Source organism: Micrasema longulum, unplaced genomic scaffold (genome assembly GCF_059751315.1).
Source record: "Micrasema longulum isolate JH-2025_06_02 unplaced genomic scaffold, ASM5975131v1 h1tg000962l, whole genome shotgun sequence".
NCBI classification, from domain to species: domain Eukaryota; kingdom Metazoa; phylum Arthropoda; class Insecta; order Trichoptera; family Brachycentridae; genus Micrasema; species Micrasema longulum.
In genome coordinates this window covers 146,172-170,040 of record NW_028278153.1, presented here as the reverse complement: position 1 = coordinate 170,040, position 23,869 = coordinate 146,172, and the positions used below count along the sequence as shown (strand labels likewise).

At 29.9% G+C, this 23,869-nt stretch overlaps 1 protein-coding gene across 1 annotated transcript in view; it reads right to left on the bottom strand.

Moving 5' to 3' along the window:
- Nucleotides 1–14,277, bottom strand: part of Rab3-GEF (Rab3 GDP-GTP exchange factor) — a 49,073-nt gene extending 34,796 nt beyond the window's left edge. The window contains exons 1-10 of the mRNA XM_088232255.1: nucleotides 14,151–14,277; nucleotides 10,084–10,390; nucleotides 8,788–8,956; nucleotides 8,042–8,201; nucleotides 7,298–7,487; nucleotides 6,159–6,316; nucleotides 4,590–4,840; nucleotides 3,811–4,063; nucleotides 1,135–1,261; nucleotides 150–182 (exon numbers count right to left, since the gene is read on the bottom strand). Of these exons, the coding sequence (XP_088088381.1) occupies nucleotides 150–182; nucleotides 1,135–1,261; nucleotides 3,811–4,063; nucleotides 4,590–4,840; nucleotides 6,159–6,316; nucleotides 7,298–7,487; nucleotides 8,042–8,201; nucleotides 8,788–8,956; nucleotides 10,084–10,194 (1,452 nt within the window). The 5' untranslated portion in view covers nucleotides 10,195–10,390; nucleotides 14,151–14,277. The remainder of the gene's footprint in view (nucleotides 1–149; nucleotides 183–1,134; nucleotides 1,262–3,810; nucleotides 4,064–4,589; nucleotides 4,841–6,158; nucleotides 6,317–7,297; nucleotides 7,488–8,041; nucleotides 8,202–8,787; nucleotides 8,957–10,083; nucleotides 10,391–14,150) is intronic.
- Between the last annotated feature and the right edge of the window lie 9,592 nt (nucleotides 14,278–23,869).

Genomic DNA, 23,869 nt, shown 5'->3' with positions numbered 1-23,869 from the left:
TGATAGAAAATACCTATTTATAGTCATACATACATGCTAAAATTAAATCACATTCATCAAAGTAAATTTTCATGATCAAAAAACATTTCAAGTAAATAAAAAACTATTCGACCATTGTTAAAAATAAAAGAATAATTAGAAATAATTACAGTCGAGCCAACCTGGTCCATTAATTGCATTGCCTATATTTAAAAGAGAAAATATTTTGTTAACATACTTGCGGTGCAGAGGGATAAAGTAAAAGTAATAAAATTGTGAATTTAACCCATTTTTCTGAAACCACGAATTATTTCAACAGTAAAATTTCATCACTAGTGTTGGTAAATATGAGTGTCTACCTGATTTCAAGACGTTCCCGTCTCTTTATCAGGACAATGTCCTCATGAAGTGACTTAGATGAAGTGACGGTTAAATTTTGAAACCGGTAGACGTCGGTCAGTGGTTATTATAAACTAATATTTATTCAATAACTTTAGTTGTACTGTTCGACCGCAAATTTATTGTTTCAAATATATATTACATTTTTATAGGTCCACAATTTGAAATGAATCACATAAAAAAAAATATAAATACCAATATGAACATTAAAAATAAATACCTATTAAATTAGGTATTTGGAAAAAAATATTACATATAAGATGCTTAGAGATCACAATAACGATATTTCTCAAACTGTATTTTATTTAACAGGAAAGTATAAAAATGATTTTAAAAAAATTCAAGATGTGTTCTAAAATTCAATAAATGTTTACATACGAATCTTTTAATTTTAACAAATGTAATTTGGTATGACTTTTCATATATTTCAATTAAAAATATTTATTTGATTATCACAAGACGATTATTATTATTATTAACTTAATTAGTTTGTTCAGAATCGGGGTAGAAAAATCACATTAACAAAGATGATGTGAGGTGCTCAATAAATAGTATTGTGTGTTAATAAAAAGTTTTTGAATAATATAATTATTTATATGTGGAATGAAAATGACTATCTACTTTTAGTTAATAATTGATTTTTTTTAATAATGTATTCTATATTTTACAAAAAAAAATGTAATAAATGTTTAATTTGTAAAAAAGGATTAATGCCAATTTGTGATGCATCAAATTAAAATACAAATGTATGTTTACCTGTTTGAGATGGTTTTTCAAAATAGTTCCTTCCGGTTCGGGTAAACTGGGCAAATCTTGGTCATTTCCGGTCGGGGGGGTTAGTTTATTGGAGTCGAGGTCAATCAGCCAAATGTCATCTGGTAATCTAAAAGAGCAGAAAGATTTTCAAATTTAATTTGGACACGGAGTCACAGTTTTGCTAAAATTGTGGTATATATATATATATATAGTTGGATAATTTATAAAGCGCCATTTTTGTGAAAATCACCTCAAGGGCGCTGTACAATTAATAAATATCCCAGTACGTCTTGCAGCTACAGAGCGCATGGACGGTTGGTATTCTAGTTCCTCGTTTTCAATTAAGATCAATCAAAAATTATAATAGATAGGAGCTAGATTACAGGACGTCTTGCAGCTACAGAGCGCATAGACAGTTAGAAATTTAGCCCCCATTTACACATTTTAAAAATTGACAGATAAATTTAGTGTATTACAAAATAATAATAATATGAACAGTAAAAAGGAGTAAGATTACAACACGCCTTGCTGCTACTAAGCGCATAGACGATTGGAATTCTAGACCCCGTTTACAAAATTAAGGTATTTTAAAGTTGATATATTAAAGCTAGATAACCAATCATCGTGCAGCTACAAAGCGCATGGATGAGAGGAATTCCAGCAAAGTTAAAACAATATCAATAAATTTATAAAAAAAAGAGTATAGTAGTAAATTGGTCAAGTGTTCATACCAAGAAGTAAGCAATAAAAAACTAAATAAATCAAACACTGTTTCAACTCCATGGTTAACAAAGGGAGATAGATGTCCGAAGAGAAGCTTTTGTAGACAGTAGGTAGATATCGTTACCATGTGGCCCGCTGGCTAGTAGATAGTTTCTGGAAACGCACGTGTGTAGTACTATTATGCCTTTTGTTCCAATGACTTGGTGTCCAGTTTGGTCCGTATTATTTCGTTTTATGAGACGCAACATTCCTGTTCAAATTCACTTCTTTACATGAATATTACACAAACGCGTGTATAAGCGGTTTGATTTATAATTTTGTACATTATTAGAAGGCAGATATTTGAAATATTATGTATTTATCAATAAATGTCAGTTAACTTATAGTAGCACTGTTGTAAATTTTTAATTATGGGTGTAGTGTTCTAAATAGCAAAATTTAGGTACTTTCGCGTCAAAAACTGATGCATTCTTAAACGGTTTTAAAGGATTCATATAAAATTTTATGATTTTAAGGTTACAGACGCACTATTTTTGTAAGTTTCCATTGTTCACTATTTGTCACATTTTGTTAAGAATAAAGTATAAAACAATGCTATTAAATAAATAGTCTTCTTTTTTCCACTGTTTGTTGAAACATGACTACACTACTACACACTAATGATTTATAAACATTTACTCATTGTTTTCTAACATATAACAACTTATTTTCAGATTTATTATAAGATTATAAGCTACGGTTGGGGAGGAACTATATTTCACGCCCAGCCCGTACGGTGGCTGAGCGCGAATAAGTAGTAAATTTATTTTATAATTTTCAATATCCTGGTTAATGTAAATATGCATATTATGTACATTTTTATAAATGACAATTTTTCTAAACAATGATCTTATTACCTACCATCAAACATTAAACCTGCATTCTACACAAATAATAATATGGGAACATTTTTTAAAAATTGCAAAAACAAAGTCCATAAATACAGTTAATCTGACATATACCAATTAAATTGTAATGATTCCAATTCAATCTGCATTGGAAAAACTAAAAGAAACTTTAATATTAGAGTAAAACAAACACTTGAGGTGCCTAAAAAATAAATAAAAAATCTGAATTTGCAAACCACCAGATAGAAAATAATCATAATTTCAATATAGACACTGGATTAAAAGTTCTTCATGTTCAAAATAAATTATTCAAATCAGCTAATTTGGAAATCTTAGAAATGAAAAAAGTGATTCATAATAAGACAAAAATAATTAATTATCAAATAAACAATATTTCCTTTAGTCCGCTCCTGTCTAGTTTTGAGCGTATCCATCTCACATTACCATCCTTACAAGACAAAAAGACTAGATTTATTAGTTCCATACTGATAAAAAAAAAGGGTTGAATTCATTAGTTAACTATACCTTGATAAAGAAGCTTGTATAGCTTTGAAACCGGTCGGTAGAGTTAAAAAAAAAGCTGTTAAAAACATAGCTGTTTTTATTTATTTTATTTAAGAATGTCCGTATTCAATGCGGCACCAAAGCTTACAACAGGAGTAAAAAAAAATTGACACTTTTGATGCGTAGATAAACTTATCGAGGGGTTGAAATAAATCGCAATTACACTTAATTTTGACGTACGTATGTATTTACAGTAAACTTGATGGTGGGGGATCGGTAATGTATTTTCGTAATCGGTCGAGAGAATTTTATCTTTAACCATGACGTCACACTGAATCTATGTCGTTTTAAGGCGTAGATATGTGTACCGTGACGCACGCTTCCCCTTGTTTCATATAGATGTACCCCACCCAAAACATGAAGGGGGGGGATCGGTAGTTTATCTTCGTAATCGCTCAAGAGAATTTATCATCAACTATACCGTCATGGTCGAGGTATGACGTCTTTACCTCCCCATCATAATCGCGCCCCTGAACATACATCGATACATTTATGATCTTACCTAAAGTTCTTTTTGTACATCAAGAAGCTGGCCGGGATTCCAATAACAAACGGTGTTGGGGCGAGTAGAAGCTGCTCCGCGCAGCTCATACAAGTCGGGAGAAGAGGGATAACGGGGAACATATACTCCAGTGGGTAAATCATGGTCACAAATGCCATTACTGACATAGACAGAGCATTGTAATCCCGAGATTGCAGAACCAATTTATTTTCCAGCAGGATCAAAGTTAACACTTTCAAACAGGTTTCCACTCCTAGAAAAAAAAACATTTTTTTATACATATGGAAGTCGTTTCCAACAACGCGTTTGGATATCTTAACCTTTCCGGGCCTAAACGAGGTATGTAGAGTCCCCCAGGTAGCATATTTTTTCAATATATTTTTTGGTAATCATCATATTGATTCCATTTATTGCATAATCCTGTCTTATTGTACTAGGAATGTATGAAAATTATTAAAACATTTTTCTACCTAATTCTTTCGGATTTGTCTTTGCTTTCCCCGTTCAAACAGTAAACATTACAATTTATTGCTTAACAGTTTAATAATCTTTGATGTATTGGTCAGTTAGCACGTTTTTTTTATTTGAGCGATATTTGCATAGTGTACAGTGAATATGTTATGAATAAGTTATTAATTTTTCGTATTTTTTTCTGTGTCCTCTTGTTCTCTTCATTTGGAAAAAAACGGACACAACTTATGTTAACACTGAGTGTTTGAAAACTTTTTTGGATTTAAATTTTGTTGCAAAAACGGTAATCATAGTCACAAAATCCTTACCTAATAATTCTAGTGGCAAATGCAGCGGAAAATCAACCAAGGAGAATCGCGTGTGGTCAGGTAACGCAAAGGTTAACGGGTCGTGGACAGTCGGAGACAATACTTCTACCTCTATTCTTGTCTTCCCGGGAATAGGCACAGGTGCGGACAGTAGCCTCAGAATCCACGTCTCTATTTCTCTAACATCATGAATTACAATGCTCGGGGTGTTGTCATATGACTGTCCGGTTAACACTGACCAAACGGTATCCCTGAAAACAAAACATTTTTTTTTTAAATTCTTACGAACGAAACAAAAAACAATAATATTGGGAAGTTTTTCATTTCTCAACGCGATTGTTTATCGTTTTAGGGATTCCAATGGAACATTGATTACAATATATCTATCGGAATTATTATATTTTTTAATGTAGCCACACTGTAACCTGTTGCGTGGTAACCCCAATATTAAACGTCATCATTTAAAATAATTACGTTTTGCGACGTGTATAATCTCATAGTTGGCATATTATTTAAAAATTTAAAAATTATTTCTGATTATCTTTTTTGCATTGTATTCTTTGAAATTTAATTATTTAATACATTTACCTTTTTTTCTAGATTGTGATTCTATGTCATTATAATTTGATCTAATTAATTTTACTATGTATTTTTATTGTTATTCATTGTGGCTTGACACGGGCATAGCCTAAAAAGCCTTAATAAGTTCATAAATATTTAATTTTGTAATTTTAAATGAATAAATAAATAAATTATTTGGCACCATTGAATTATTATATTAATTAAAATGTAAGTTAAGTAAAATAAATTTATTTTATAAAGTTGTCATTGTGCAATTTATCATGCACTCTATCGCGGTCACGTGGTCTGGCCACATTACCGCGATAAATTCATCATGTTCTATCCTGCGGTGCTATTCTAAACGTGTTTTCTGCGAGAGCGTTTGGAATAGCACCCCTGATCGGTCAAGTTGTTTAAGAACTTTTGATTCACGCCGATAAACATATGTAATTGAGCTGCAGGGGTTATGAAATAATGGCGTGAAAAAAACACATTATGAGGTTTTTGGTAATCGAATTCCGTACCTCATGCATGGTATGCAAATGTATTAACCTCTAGACCACGAGGCAGAACAAATATATTCTTAAAATTAAACAAAATTATTTGGTAAGATATTTTTTTGGAATGGTATTTTCAGAATCTACAAAAAGAAACAGCAAAAGTTTCATTATAAAACCTTTGTTCATTATTTAGTTTCATTTTTAACTCACAGTTTTTAATAACTTTTTTGTTCCCTTTCCCCTACAATAATAACTATTACAACCCCGGTCCAAGAAATATTAAAAAGACACAAACTATTGAAAGACTACACCCCAATATATGCATAATTTATTTCGAATATCATATTATACATAAGTAAATACTAGTAACTGATTTTCTATAAATGCATAATTTATTCTGAATATCATAATAAACATAAGTAAAGACTATTTACTGATTTTCTATAAATGCAGTTTATGAATTTCAGCTATTTTCATAATATTTATTAAAAAAAACATATATGTTTACCTTCCAGTTTGTTTTGAAGCACCCACTCTCTTAGGACTAGAGGATTCATTACAAGCATCTATTAACTTCTTTAATATAAAAAGGCACTCACGAAATATTGAAAAAAATGGGTGGTGGGATAAAAGGCAAAGTGATGTCAGGGAATGATTTCGAATTCTCTGAAATAAAAAAAATACATTAAAAAATTGACATATTCTGAGAACAAAACATCAAAATTCTCATTACAATTTTTTAACGATACAATATTTACTTTATATAACATAACTTTGACCCAACATAATGCACAGGTTAAATTCTAGAAACTTTTAAAATTTAGTTCAACGGACAGGCATGAGAATAAATAATAAGGAATATTTCAGGTTTATAAATGTTTTATGTAACTATTTTTAACTTATTGTGAAAAATTTTAACAACCTTATTTGAAAATACTAATAAACAATCAAAAAACACATTACGAAATTTAAAAAAAAAATGTACTTAATAAACACACTGATATATAGGGTGGCGGATAAATAAAATAACTTATAGAAAGCACAAAAATACTTACTCAAAAATTCTAACTTATTTCTCTAAAAATGAACAACCGTGAAAATAGTTTTTGAGTATAAAAATTATATATATTAGTAATCATAAAATGACTAGGAGCCAGTTGCACCACAAAAAATTAAGTTGAAAAAAAATAATGTGAGGTAAAAAAATTATGACGTTTTTGTCGAAATGAGCAAAATATGTGGTTTTATCTTCATTTTGTCATACATCCCATTTTTGCCTATTTTTATTAAATCGCAACAAATATTTAAAGTTCAATTAAATTATTCTAAGTTATTAATTGTGTCATTTTCTTTTCACATTTTTGATGACACCAATTTTTCCCATTTTGACGAAAACGCAACAAATTTAACGTCTTTAGGTGCAACTGGCTTATTATATATTTATAAAATATATATTAAAATCTATAATTGATAAAATAAGGAAGAAATTAACAAAGTGAATACGTTTTTATACAAGTTTAAACATTATAAACCGGCACAATACAAATAATCATAATGTTTGAATTTAATTTAAACTAAAAAAAATAGCGTGTGATATTATTTTGTATGGTTCAAAATGTAATTTTTATAGATGTGGTTTCTACCAACCTGTCTTTTTCTGGAAGCTCTCGGGCTGGGCGAATGGCTTCCTCCACTCTCCGAATCGGGAGCCGGAGTGATCCCCAATCTCGGGGCCCCCGAAATAAGCTGCCCGGGGGTATCCGAGCCCCTTCGGCCCGGCCCACTAAAACATTCCCGATCCGAATCGCTAGGCGCCACATTGCTACTCCTATAGTCACTAAAACAAATAGGAATCCAATCCAATCAGAGACAGATCCAACAAGTAAACAATCGATAGATCGATACATGTTGTGACCTATCACAAGAACTTAAAAATATACAAGTTTTATAATAAACATTCGTAAAAGATATACTGAAGTCCTATTCCAAGTACACGAGTTTTTTTGAATTTCGAAAAGGTATTACGCATATTAATATTTTAAATAAATATATTATTATATTAAAAATTTGTCTTAAAAATATGCGTGTTTTAACGAGAAAATGTAATATGATAGTCATAATTGGTATTTTGTGTTTCATACGTTTTTGTTGTTTTGTAAATTTAAAAAAAAAAAAAAAAAAAAAAAACCTATATCCCAGGAAGCCCAATTACAATAGTGACTGACAGCACAGAACAGGGGTTCAGAAATATCACATTTAGTTTTTTGCGGTCTCACCGGGATTCGAACTTGAAAACTTCCGTGCGTGACGCAAGCCTCTTAGCCATTACACCGTGGAGACCGTCTTTGTGACTTTGTTTTTATAGTGTAAAATAATAACATCTTTTCTAACCTTGAAAATGCTGAATCTGAGCTCTTTTCCATACTTTTTCGCCACGATTCCCTTCGAAATGTTGAAGACTTATCTCCCCGGTGAGTTCCCACTCCAATACTACCGCCGGTCTTTTCAATTGGCCGATAAAAGTTCACACATATTCCATATCTCGTTTTCCCTGAAATAAGAACACATTTTACATTAAGCGTAATCGGTCCGTATTTGATTTAAACTGCATTATTTTAGATATTGTTACAGTAACTGAAAATGGCAGATATTTTACTAATAACTTTAGAATTTTTACGTGCGTTTGGATTATCGTGGCGTTCGATCAATGATTTCTATATTTATATAAATACCTCCATATTATCAAAAACCATAAAAATCCTAAACTTTTATGAAAATATTCAGATGTGATTTGATAATACTTTCGGGCCAGTTTTGATACTTGTGTTATTAGATACTTGTCCGTCCAGATTATTTATTAGAATAAAATATTGTTTAAATACAGAAAACACTCAAATCAACGTGCCCATGACTTTTTTTGATACTGAAGGATGCATTAGAATTTTGATACTTTGTGGCTGGGTTTTAATTTTATTGGAACATGGATGTACCTACAATATTGTGCACGCTAATCGCGGAAGAACTATGCTCGCTCTCTAACTATAGTATGATAATCCGGTCAAAGATCAATCAAGTGTTTTTGCTAAAGTTTACATTCTACCAAATACATAATACGTGTCATTAGTTTACATATTTACCTGAATCCTTATCCGTTAATGTGAACACAAAAGATGATGCTTCGCGCAAAGCGGTTCGTTTTGGACCAACTGAAACACAGCCCTCCGGTTGGCAAAAATAAACCATATCCAAAGGTAAGCCGAAATCCGAATGATCCGTTGGGGGATAACGTCTTAGTAACTCTGGCGCCTGTAAAATGTAGGTACATTAATATGCAAATTTACTTTATAAACGTCTAACTTCAAAATCAGCATTTTTGTCGTAATAATAACCCGTAGTATGAAAATACACTTTCTTATTTATTTCATTCTTTTTTCATTTCATTTTATTTTTATATATTAAGGAAAAACAACAGTTTTTATATAAGAATACAAAATATAACAAATAGTACATACATCCAGTTAAAGTTTTTCACAAATATAATGAGAGAACATGTCACACAGTAAAGAGAAAAATAATATATTTTATAAGACATGAGAAAAAAAAGAAAAGAGTGGAGGAGTGGAGGAGTGGGATTTTCGTAATATAGTTGAACAATTTAAAAATTTTATATCATAATAAAATAAACTTATTTAAAGGAACATAAACTTATTACAAACTGACAAATGTTTCATTTTACAGTGTTTCAAAAAGGTTGACTTCAAAGTCACAAAATGTTGTATTAAAAATATCTAAATGGGGACAAAGTAAATTAAATTCGGAACAGCTACGAAGACTTTAGAGAGCTTATTGCTAAAAGCAATATCTTCCAACATTAGTTGGAAAATTATCAGAAGAAAAATAGTTCAAAATTTGTACTTAATTTTAATAAATATAAATACGCATAGATTTCCAAATTTCAGCTGGTTATTATGGGTAGATAGAGCTTGCATATATTATATGAACTTATTAGTAAAAATACTTCTCTTGTACACATCATATGATGAGGAGTGTGAGATCAGGTAATGAGTTCGTAATGAGACAGGAAGAGGATTCAGGAAAGAAAAGAAATAAATAAAAATAAAAAAAGTTCAGGGATGTTAAGAGTTCTAAGGATACATAATAATGTTTCAGACATTTATTTAAAGTAAGAAAGACGTATTTTTTTATCTGAAGAGGTAGCTCATTCCGAATTCTGGCACCTTAAACAGAAAAGGAATTGCTGAAGAATGATGTTACATGTCGAGGAACAGAAAGTGTCCTTTCCTAAGATGAGCAAAGTGATGGACCATGATCAGAACGATAAATGAAATTCTCAGCAAGATATTTTTGTGGTTATTATGAAAAAAGAGATGTCTAGTTACAGCAGAATTATTTTATAAATTAAAGTGATTTACCTGTACCGGAGGGTTGCAATTGCTTTTTAGAGAACCTTGAGAAGGCCTTGCTCCCACTATAGCTAAATAATCTAATAAACGAGGACATAAGAATTGCTTTTGAATATCCATTTTGATGCTTAGTAATTACTTAATTTATTTACACATATGCCTTTTAAAATGAGCCTTTTTCATTCATGTCACCGCGCTCTGGATGGTGACAAACATTTTCTTGCACTTATTTCCATTCCACTCAATATTTTTATTTTTATTTGAAGTTTCTTCGGTCTTTGGAATCTTATTTGCATTATTATTCTGGCATCCTTGCCTGAAAAAAAATCACGTATTTCAATCAAAGTAATTAATAAAAAATATTTTATTATTTTTATATTTCGCTAATTCTGTCGTGGTTTACTGATGTCACAATAATTCAACATTTCATTGCTCTAACGATCTTATAAAGACAAGCTGCTTTACTTTTATGGAATTTAACGTTTTTACTAGACTTGGACGATATTTCTCGGAAGAATGGTCCATCGCACAAATAAAGAGTATTTCTATGAAATATACTTCACCATAAAGTTAACGGAGGTCGCGTATGCGGAATCGTCAAATCATGTGAAAAGACGCCTGCTTTAAGTAAATATGCAACTTCTCAAAATTGTTAAGATATAAACAGTGTGTAAAGTGATTTTGGTTTGGCTGGCAGTTTGGCTGGTTTAAGTGTCACTTAGCTGGTTTAAGTGACACAACCAGCTAAGACAGATTTCTATATTCCTCAATAATTCCTAGATCTCGGTAAATGTAATTTTCTTTATCTATGTTGAGAAATAGGTATATTTGGGCGAAATCCCAAGGTTTAATTTCAATATTACTTTACAAATATTGGAGCATCCTCAAAATATTATATCTGAGGACATTTCAATTATCTTACCTCGATTTCTTACTAACTTAAAAACGCATCAAATACACAATTAAAAATATTGTTAAATAAACGCGGGGTATTAATGCAGCTATTGATTTTATGTACATTTGCTAACCGTGTGAGGAAGTAATTTGCAAAATAGCCATCAAATTAAAATCGATTACTTCAGTAAGTAAAAAATCATCTGCTCTGCAGTCTACGTAGCTTTTTAGCGGGAAGAAAATGGTGTCATTTACCTTTTTTTATTATTGGACATACATCTAATTATTCGCATATGATTTTAGCCTAGTAGTTCACGACTAGTAGTTAGTATAAGTCGTAATATGGGACATGACCTCAATAATAATAATTGTGTCCCCTCTTCCACCCTTGACACATATCTGGGGTTGTCCTATTTATGGGGCTCCCTGTACGAGTGGGTGCCCAACAGGTTATATTGATTCTTTTATACTATATTTATTTAACTATGTACATTATTCCGTACGCCCGTAAACATTGTTATAAAATTATTTCATTTTTAATTTAAAAAATTAAAAACTTCTCCAAAATCTTTTATCTAAATTTGTTTGCAAAAATAAATCCTGTGTTAGTTCGTAAAAGTATTTGTTTATGATCATCTCTCGTATTTGTATACTGAACCATGTATAACAGTAGCAATTTTTACAAAAAAATACCACAATAATTATTTTTAAACTGAAAACCAGAAGTAATTTATTTAAAATATGATGTTATTGAAAGTTGATACAATAATGCCACATTCTGTATACCAACACCCATAATTTTAACTAATGATTTTTTGGTATTTGTACGAGTTAATGGGAAATTAAATAAATTACTTGTGAGTTGATAATCAAAAAATACTAAAATGATCTCAAGTAAATGAGATCAGATCAAAGTAAAATTACATAATAAAATAATTATTAAAAATGTTCGAATGCTTAGACTTTTTAAATATTTTTATTTGATTAGTTATTTAGAATGTTTAAAGAGAAACCTGTTGAAATTTATTTGATAAAAAACACTTTTGTACACGTAAATGTGATGTCAAGAAGGTTTCAAAATGTATCACTTCACTCTTGAATTTCTGTATAGTTGTTAACTTTAGTCTGTGCGGTACATCATTGTACAATTTGTTTACATACTTTCCATACATGTATTTGCTTTTTACATATCTTTATATTTTTATGTTTTTTTGCTATGTATTTTTGTATTATTTAATGTAGTACTCACTGTTATTTGGAATATTATTTATTACTCTCTTTTCTTACTACAGTATAGAGGGAGTTTCTAGAAACCATATTATCTCCATTATCATTTCAATTATGTTTTTATAATTTTTTTTTCATTGATTTTAATTTTAATTCATTATTTTGTATATTTGATTTCTTATGAATCTCAATTCGTATAATTTGTATTTTGAAATTTTAATCTAATTATTATTTTTTTTAATGTATTTTAAACTCTTATGTGGTAAAAATTACAAAGTGTTTCATTTTAAATAAATTCAAAATGTTTTTCCACGAAGTTAATGCTGAAACAATCTAATTTTATCATGCAAAAAATAACTCATTTAGCCAGATTGAATCATTATTAAAATCTGGGTGACAACACAACCACAATCACAAAAAGATAGAACCCTCGAAATAAAAAACGTACATTTACAATTATTCCATGATCATTAAGATTCCTATGTCATTCTAACAATAAATATATTGTAATAAACATAACTTCATATTTCCTTCTCTAAAATGGTATTTATTCTTGTTATAATTTGTCAATTTAATACAACTCCGATTAAGATTTTTAAAATCATTTTCGTATTTTTAGAATTTTCTATGAATGGAGTGTTTTATAAAGTAAGGAACCAACTTGTCTGTTGAATAATATTTTATCTTTTATTGATCTAAATTACTAATTATCAAAAAATAATGAGTCTCGCAATACAGCGCATTAAAAAATTAGATATGCTTTATCACGTATCATAATTCCTTTCTAACTACGAGATAAACGTCGGCACAGCGTCGGCGTCGCGTCGCGCGTCGGTGTACTAATTTTATCATTTTAGTAAAGAACTATCACCCAAAAATCATTTTAATTACTCACACAAAAAAATATGAACTGCATTTTTATCATAGCGTGGAAGACATACATTAAGAACGAAATAATCGATACGCAAAGCGAATTTTACAAAACACGATAATTTATTTTGTTTAAAATTGCATAGTTTTTATCGCTTAAGTAACAGTTACTTAGTGAAATATTTTTATGAAGGATAAATACCTAATTTCAAATCGGTATTAAGTAATCGAGCCGCAAGAGCGTACAACAGGTTCACGAAATTTTGACAAAATTGTCATTGGGAACTAACGAAATAATGTAAGCGAGTTATCTAACCATGGCTTATCGCATTTGTTTAACCCTTTAAATCGAAATGTTTTATGTTCCACGACACTTTACATAACACTTTAATCCTTATCAAAAACACATAACAATATAGAATACAATTTAATAGCAATCGGTTCTTGTGCGTCCTTCAATGTGCGTCAGAATGACAAAACGCGGCTAGGAAAACTCGTTTTCTGGTGCGACATCGAGAATCGATAAAGTACTGTAACCGTTATACAGACGTACGGACGTAGATAGTAGGTATACCAACATCCGACATAGATATTATTATATTTAATGTTAAGGAGCGCGTACGGGAATGACAGCGTATTTGTGAACCCTAGAGGACATTTCGGAAATTATAAAAATTATATTAATACATAGCAATAAATATCTTTATCAATAAATCGTACAAATAGCTTCTAAACTAAAAATCCCCACGCCTTGTAATTTTTAAATGTTTTTAAAAATGAATTGAATGAGCAATGCAAAAATTTTACTCAAAAATAAATTCGTCGTTGAACTCAAAATCTTTTTTAAAAATAATTAGCATAGCGCGGAAATTAATATAATTTCATTTTTAGACAGTTGACTTATGTTATAAGGATATTATTGGAATTGGATATTAATATAGATCTCCAAAATAAATAACATTGAATCGGTCTACTACGTCCGTTTGTGGTCAGAATTTACGGTCCGTATAGCGTGTTGCACGCTTTCGTATAAAATAATCTAGCAAACTTGATTACTTCGTTATATTATTTGATCGAGCGCTTACCTTATGTGTCAATGCGCATCCTGGTGGTGTGCCTAATATTCTAGAACATTCCGAATCACTAAATAAGAGCAACGAAGGCAAAGAAAACTATGTACGGCGCTACCGCCTTCTCTTCCATTTTCCATCTGCGGGGTTCGGGTGGACAGCCAATACTCTGGGCCAACGATTACTTTCGCGCACATGCGCAGTGCCGCTGCCTGAATTTTCTGTCGATATTAAATGTTGAGACGGTTAATTGAATTTCCTCTTTAATTTAACCGTATGTCTCGAGATGCGAACAGCCCCGAGGGGTCTCATTTTACAAACAACTCTAATTGAATCTGTCTGAAAAACTCCTATCATCTCGACCTTGAGTAATGCACACCCGTGGTAAATAAGGGGTGCGAGGAAATACATAATAGGAACAATTTATTTATTTATTTCTATTCAACATGATACATTTTTGTCTTTTCTATATGAACACCTCACAGGGCACAACCCGTGTCGAGGCATTCATGTACATTATTTATATTATGCTCCTAGTTATAAAAGTAGTTAACCCTAGCTTATCCGGCGATCGCGGTAATTCGGACGGATGGAGCAAAAAAGTTTCACCTTCAGAAGCTGAAGAGTGTGTTGAGGATAATGATTTTGATACCCAAGAAGCTTTATTTCTTCGTCGACTAAAAAATATAAGCCGAAGAGTATTGCAGACTTTGTTAAGACAACTAGTTAAACATCAGTCCTTTTATTATTATTCACTATCGTGAATATTGTCGAGGTTGTTTTTTGATAATGCTAGCAATAAAGTTAAACACATGTACACAAACAATGCTTTGAGTTTATCTAAATGTTTGTAGGCGAGCTGGATTTTCTCCCTAGGAAGTTATTTAGATCTAAATGTGTCTAAAATCTAAATTGCAACAGAGAGAGAATATATCCTTGAAAATAGAAAATGAAAGTCTAGGCATTTACGGGGCGGGGCTGTTGCAACAAGTACATGTTTTAATTTATTTTATTTTTATTAACACATATGTTTATCTTATTTTATTTTTATTTATTTATTTAATTTTTTTGCACCACAACAGGCCAAGAGGCCAAATTACTGTGGTGAATTGCATCACAGAACACCCAGGCTTGAGAAAAATCACATTTATTTTTTATGTTCTCGCCAAGAATCGAACCCGGAACCTTCCGTGTGTGAGCCAAACATCTTGACCACCACACCACGGAGGCCGCCATCAAACCGTATGACCATTTAAGTATCACAGACCAAAATCCGGACGCCTTGGTAACCCACCATGGTCCTGTTTTTTGCCTGTCCGGATTGTCGATGCCTTAATGTATGTACATATACATAAACACACATTTATTTATTTTATTAATTATGGTTCACAAACAATAAACAATACATATGAAATTGGTATAATAATCACAATTTGTTATGTTTAGATATTGTTCATTGATTAAATATGAACACAACATGCACAAATAAGTTTTAAACATTTTTAAAAATATATATGTATATATTGCATAAATAGTAATAATGATAATAACACAACACATAAGTACTTTGCAGAGACCGAGAAACAAGCCACTGTCCAGTGTCCAGGCTATTAGGCAACTCGACACCGGCAAACTCCAAACAATTGAAATCAAAATTGACATACTAAAATAACTTATTTTCTATGCGTCAAATAATTAATTAATCATTTTATTTTAACCCTACACCGGAAAATAACTTTCTTTCGTTTTAGTGTTTTAACTTTAATTTGTGAATTGTATGCTATTTACGGCTAGTATAATCGTGTTTTATTATAAGGCTTCATAAAGCGGAAAAAACTTATGTAAATCTTAAACTTATGTAAAAAAAAAAAAACATATTTATGTTAATATGTTAATGTTTTTTTTTTAAATATATATATATATTTTTTTCTTTTTTTTCATTTATTTATTTAATTATTTATTTATTATTTATTTATTTATTTAGTTATTTATTTATTTATTTATTTATTTATTTATTTATTTATTTATTTATTTATTTATTTATTTATTTATTTATTTATTTATTTATTTATTTATTTATTTATTTATTTATTTATTTATTTATTTATTTATTTTTTTATTATTTATTTATTTATTTATTTATTTATTTATTTATTTATTTATTTATTTATTTATTTATTTATTTATTATTTATTTATTTATTTATTTATTTATTTATTTATTTATTTATTTATTTATTTATTTATTTATTTATTTATTTATTTATTTATTTATTTATTTATTTATTTATTTATTTATTTATTTATTTATTTATTTATTTATTTATTTATTTATTTATTTATTTATTTATTTATTTATTTATTTATTTATTTATTTATTTATTTATTTATTTATTTATTTATTTATTTATTTATATATTTATTTATTTGCGTTATTTAGTTCTTTAATAAACATAGGCTAATGCAATATTTACAACACAATATTTACATCCATAGTTATTCTAACATTATTTATCACTTTTGTAATAACTCATTTACAATATTTAAACTGTTATTTTATATGTGCACTTATATTAACTTATGTATATTTAGTATTTATAATACATCTAACCTAGTTTTTTTAGATATACCGTTACTCTTTACATTTTATTTTAAATATATTTACAATTTTCTCATTTTTTCGCATTTCTTCAAACAACTTTTCAGCAGTTCTAGTATATTGCTTTAGATTTCTTTTCCAGTCTTATATTTTTACGTCCTCTTGTTGCATAGTTATGAAAGAACTCTTTTGTTTTTAGTTTATTTTGAAAATATCTCGAATGTATTCCTTTAATAATATTGTAAATTTCGTTAATTGAATTAGATTCTCTGATTATTAGGTGTAGATAAATATTTTATGTCAACCTTGTTCAACTCGAGACCGCTTGTATGGTATCCTAACAAACTAACCCGAATACCATGAAGCGGGTAATTAAAATTAAAGATCAATTGATTGCATAATACAGCTTTCAAAAAATACAGAAGGAAAATAATTTTCTTAAATCCATTCGTTAACAAGTTCAGTATTGTATCATTGAAACAATATATGCGGCATCATCACCATAATTCAAACCATAAATGTGTGCACCATGTGTTTCTGTTTTTTTTTTTTTTTTCTTTTCTCTCTACTGTAAAATTTACAAAGCCAGTGTTCGTTCCTTTTTTTTAATATGTTATTTATTTTAAAGAAACAAACAGTCGACAATGAAATAACATTTTTTTAAAGACGGTTTAAAGACAGACCAGCGACGTTTCTAAATAAAAATCATACATATTATTAAATTGTGTTACAACAAAAGCATGTGATTATGTGTATTTGTATGAGAGTAAGTGTAGATGTGTATTAGTGTGGGAGTAAGTATTCGGGTGTATGTAAGTGTGAGCATCATTAAATAGTAAGTGTGATCGTATCGCAGCCAGAAATAATAAGCCTTAATTTATTTTTAAATAAATTAAAGGGCATATAAAATATATCAATAGATGAAAAAAAAAAGCACTATAGTTAGAGCAAGAACAATAGAGGAAAGAGTGTTGTGCATAGTCAGTGCTACAGACTGGCAGATGAAATTAATACTTATTTCTTGTCACGCGAAAGGGGATATTAAGATTAATTTTGGAGAGTAGGATAAAAGAGTCTACTTTATTATTTAATAATTTATGTAAATAGCATAATTATTCAGATACAGTGTTATGTAAGATAGATAATGATAAGTTGGAAGATCATTATACTATTCCGAAATAAGATTATTTTTTACGAAAACTCACAGGGAATATTATAAATATTTAGTGTAATGTATTTTTAAATAAAAAAAATCAAAATGATTATGCCTCGTTTTGATTTTTATATATATGTTGACTCCTGCAACAAGGCAACCGTCTGAGCATATTAGATTGGAAATTTTGTATTTACATAATAATTTACTTGTTTGACTGAAATATTTAATAATATATTTGTCAAAAAAACAGCTTAAATATGAATATTTTACATTTGACCTTAAATAAACTTTTGACGCTACCCTTATAGATAATATCAACGTTTTAAATTATTTTTTTAACGGTGATGTATGTTTTTGGGCACTTTTATATTTTAGTTTCGAACTTAAACTAACTCATCTAACTTCGGCAACAATTTGCCCTCCTCAGGGTGAAATATTGGTATCTACGTAGTTAGCAACTAACTTATCAAGTGACTTCTAAAATACATGGGGTGTCGATGAGTGGGTGTGGCTAATGGAGAAAAGAGTAATTATGTTTGTGTATTTGCAGTGGGATTAGTTAGTATGTGTAAGGACAATGTTAAATGTTAAAAGCAAGCCTTTATGTGTGTATTTTTCAAAAATATTTTAATTATCGTTTACAGATTTTTCTATTTATAATTTTTCTAAATTATTTATTTTATTCATTTCTCTCTGTATGGTATCAATAACGAGACTTTTTTGTTACGTACCTATTTATTTTATAAATTTTGAAAAATTGGTTGCAACGAACATTCCACATTATATTTATTACTTAATGAAGAAAAAAATTCTCGAATGTAATTTTTTTTAAGTTGTTGAATGTCCTCAGCATGGATTCCGCAAGGGCACAATTTTTGTTATGTTTTGTATTTTATATACTGCAAAAATGTATAAGTAAAAAAATAGAGGTCTTTTTCCAATATTTGTACAGTTCAACAATATAATTTTACATAAATATTTTAACAACATGAAAGAAAAATAAAACCTAATATCTATTTAAAATAAGGTTGGATCAAGAACATATATTATTTGGTATTATTTTACAGATATGGTATCCTATACAATATGTTTATTTATTATTTTTCATGACAGATGATAATGATCAAAAAAGTTTCAACGGAAAATTTGTGTAAAAATATATTGATTTTAGTGTTTTATGGATAATCTTTGAATATTTGATTTATGTTATTACTTTAATATAAATAATGATCAAAAAAGTTTGTGCATCCTATGAACATTGAATATATCAAACTTGTACCTACAATAAATCCACCATTTTATCTACTTACCTACCAATATGATGGATCTTGGTGTAATTTTTTATGATAAACTTACATTCATCAAACATGTTGACAAGATCTCAAATGAGGCGCTAAGTATATTGGGATTTATTTGCAATTGCAATTGTTATATTTGCCAAATCTTTCAAAACTTTCTTAAATAAGAATTCTTACATACCTAATATTACTCAATAAAGTGATCAATTTATTTATTGGCTGTCCAGATTTGCTGAAGTTGGTGTGTTTCCGTGTACCAGATCGACATACCCACCACAAATTTCATTTTTGTTCAGCAAGTTCTAGAACCTTTTACTACCACATGCACTCGCCTATTCCCAGGCTCCTCGAATATGGTAATCAGTATGAGGATAAGGCTGATATATTTGTTTCTGGACTTGATAGTTATAAAACGAGTCTAATTTCTTTTTTTCTCCCGCAATATAATTCTTAAACTTTTCTCTAAGCTTAAAAATGTTTTTCTTTTTTGTTTATTATACATTTCGTTAATATTTTTGTACTTGTTCCTATTGTTATAATTGTGCAATTTTATCATTTTTATCGTGTATTCGCGAGTTTAATATATATATATATATATATATATATGTATATATATATATATATTTATTTATATGTCTATGTGTATTTTTTTTTCATATTTATGTTCAATGTATATGTTAAAGGCAATTTATGTCGTTTATGTAAAAATAAGTAAATACAATAGTTTCGTATCACGCCTGTATGCTCTTGTATTTTTTTTATTTGGTAAATATTCTGAAAGACGTCAACGAATAACGTCATCTCATGTGTACACATCCCACTAAACACTAAATGAACTGAAAATAAAAAGGGCTGAAACAAGGTATTTTTTTAAGGGATTATATTTGATGGCCTCGTGGTGTAATAATGGTCAGCGTGTTTGCCTACCATGCAAGAGGTCTCGGGTTCGATTGTCGAGATGGTTGAAATGAAATATTTATTTAGAAGGGGGTTTTCACACTTGAATATTTCTATTTTATCATAACCAACAATAAAGTATTACGGAGAGTCAATTCTAAGACTTGTCTTTCTTCAGTTTCGCATATTCACTATCAATTTTAAAAAAATTAACTTTGGGAAAATTTTATCTTTCTTTACAATCAAACCGCGAAAATAACTAAACATAGAAACTTTAAAAGCTTTCATTGTACCCCTCACTGCAGTATTGTTAAGTTGTGATCAATACACATATTCAGTACAATCACCTTTTTCTAATTTCCCAGTATGACAGTGAAGGAATACAGCGTTTGTTCCAAATTGAGACCGCAGCCACATGCTCCAGATCCCGCTTTGGAAAGAAAGAAGAACGTAGTAATACAAACAAAACAAACAACGACACAAAACCCAAATACATTTAGGAAACATTAGAAGAATTTGCCCTATACAACATGCACTCAAGCAACAGAAGAAAAACAATACGTATACCCAACACTGGCAAAGTCCTAACACAGATCCTAACATGATCCCTATTGAACTCAGGCAAAATTAACTCTCGTCGTAACACTGATCCCTCACAAAAACCCTAATTGTCCTAATACCAACAGTAGGAACAATCCTGTGCGAAGACCTTAATCGTCCTAACAATCTCTCAAACCTTGGAGCAGACGAAACGGGTCCCAGAGCATGGTCAGCGCGCGGTTCTCTTGAGTTCGTCTATTATTTAGATTTGTAGAGGTGTCGGAAGATAACAGCTTTCCTTGTTTCGAAACATCCAAGAATGAACCAGAGAGGAGCTGTTTCGAACTGCCCAGAACAGGGAAGCCTGCCAAATGGTCGTCAAGGTCAGAGGATCTTACACGACACATGAAGAAGAAGAAATTTTTGAATGGCTGAAGTAAATCACACCATTTTATGATTTTATTTTGCAATCTCGCGGCGACATTATGTATTTATTGTGTCTTTAAAATCCACAACTGTTAATGGACGAGCTATTAACTTTTATTATTGTTCTCGAAATATCAGGATCGAACAAGGGAATCAAGTTTTAGAATCTAATCTGTTCAAACTTTTGGTCACTTTTTGAAACTTAAATCCTATGGGAAGTTTTGTCAATTACGCACTCCGAAAGTTTTTCCTATTTTTATGTGGCGGCGCGGCGCGGCGTGGGTAATATCGTTAAGTAGATTAAGACAACTCAAGCACCTAATAAAAAAATAATATTTTAAAATATATGTTTTTTATGACTATCAGGTTCGTGAGCTCTACAATTAGATTTTTGCAGTCCATACTTCGCCATTTAGTTCTAATATCATATTACTCGATATTTTTTAGAAAAGGAAAAAATGTGTATTTTATAGTATTTTCTTTTGATAAATAATATTTATTTTTTATGATTTTTAAAAGGAATAACCCGCTAAACCTCTATTTAGAGCCTTTTCAGCAGGTGGGATAGAGGATATCGAAGGAGTAATTAATAATACACAACAACACCCAGACCAATTGAGAAAATCTTTCTTGTATTTTTTCTTCTAACTGACCGGAATCGAGCCCGCGACGCCAGTTTTACGTTTGGCCGTCTAACCAACTGCGCCACGGTGGCTGTCAATTTAATTTACTACTTTTATGTTTTATCGTTACGTAGTTGAATACTAACTCCATTATTTTTATTTTAAATAATTTTCAACATTCATTAGTAACATTTATATTTTTAAACCCTGATTTTCTAATCATAATTGCTTTTTTTATTTATTTACTAATGTTATGTTTTTTTTTTCTACTATTGCTCTCAACTTTATAGACCTTTTTCTCTTTTTTTACTGTTTTATTATGTAGTTTTAATTATTCTTTAAAATAGTAAACTTATTGTGTGTTACCTTTTTACATTGTAATTTGTTCACTGATATGTAATTTGTTCACTAATGTTCTTTGATACGTTAGTAAATAAATATTTATAATAACATTTAGTTAATATTTTTCAACCACAACAGGTTTTTTCGAATGATCCCCATTTTCCTTTAATTTTCCGGAACTTTATACATTGAATAAATTTGTATTTGCGTATTTCTTTGCAGAATGTAAAAAAAATAATTGAATTTGTTTCGCCAAACAATAATTATCATTATTTTTAATTCACAAGTTTTCTTGTTCACTCCTGAAAAACTATAAAAAATATCGACGCTGGATTCCGCCTGGATTGCAATAATGGGATTTTTCATATTTCACATAAGTATTTTATAAAGCAAAGGCATTTCAATTGCATACAATCAAATATTCAAATGGACGTTAAGTTATAATATTATCGTATTTTAAATGGCGGTGAATCCTATTAATATTTTCCCATCATTGTTATATTACCTACAACATTACAATAAATATTTCGAAATGATTTATAATGGCGGTACAGATAGAGACATGATGATGACATAAAGAATACAAAATACTTTTTAATTTTAACAGCAATTCATTCAGGTCTAAAAGGGCTATTATGATATTTATACAGTGTGAAGCAGAGCCGACTGAACAATTTTGAGGGGCTACAAATAAAGAACTGTTCAACTTTGAAAAAAGCGGTTTATTTCGTTCCACTCTGTATGTAATCTCATTTTTCACATCATATTTTGAAAATTATACTAACAAGATGGCGGCCGTCAGAAGCAATACATTGGCGAAGGTCATTTCTAAAGTTTTCGCATTATTTTCGGCACATTTTGATTGGTATGGCCGCGATATCAATGAAGTTGTCCTTTGTAGAGTTTTTTTGGCTTATTTTCAGTCCATTGTCGAAAATTTTGTGAATTAATGACACCTCCAGAGAGATGAAAACGGGCCTCGTCGCTACTGAAAAAATTTTCTCTAGGGAGGATGTGCTAAAGATTTTTTTTGCGATTTTAGCGGTTTGCGTAGTTAACAGCATTCAATTCTTGAACAAGCATTAGTTTGTAAGGATAACATGACAAATCTTTAGGAAGAATTCTCCTCAAAGAGCGGTGTGACATTTTCAAAGCAACCGCAACCCCGTGCTTTCGAGCTAAGTATTCTGGTGACTGGTAAAATGCTGCTTCAACGAACTGCACATTTTCGGGGGTTTTAACTGATCTGAGTGCTAAATATGTACCTTCTCTTAAGGTTTCTTTCAATTGTCAAATCAAAAATTTGATCGTGTTAGAAGAAGGGACTGAAATGACGCGCATAATGCCTAAATATTGAAACAAAGCCCTCTACTTGGCGATCATCGAACAGTTATTTTTATAAAACGCGCGCACAACAAAACCTCAATGCCGTATAATTTAAATCAGGGATAATAGTGAAGATACAATGAAACTATTTGCATTTGCCTACATTTGTGACCCCTCAAAACTACTCAATTGGCTGGAGTTCGAAGCTAGTTCTAAACTTTTTTTACAAGTTGAACGTCAGATTTATGATCAATTTTTTTTTACTTCTTTTTGTTACTGTTTATCTACTTTTATAATAACTAATCATACAAAACTTATAATATTACTAGAAATGTAAATGAATATTGGTCACACAGTTGCACATTACAATAAATAATACAACTGTTGACCATACAGTGTTCATTTATTATGTGCCTACATACAGAACTGCACATAACCTGCATAATATAGGCTGCGGATTCAAGGCGCAACATCATAACTTGAATTATTTTTGGAAATTTCACTTTTAAAGGAAGTTAAAGATATGTT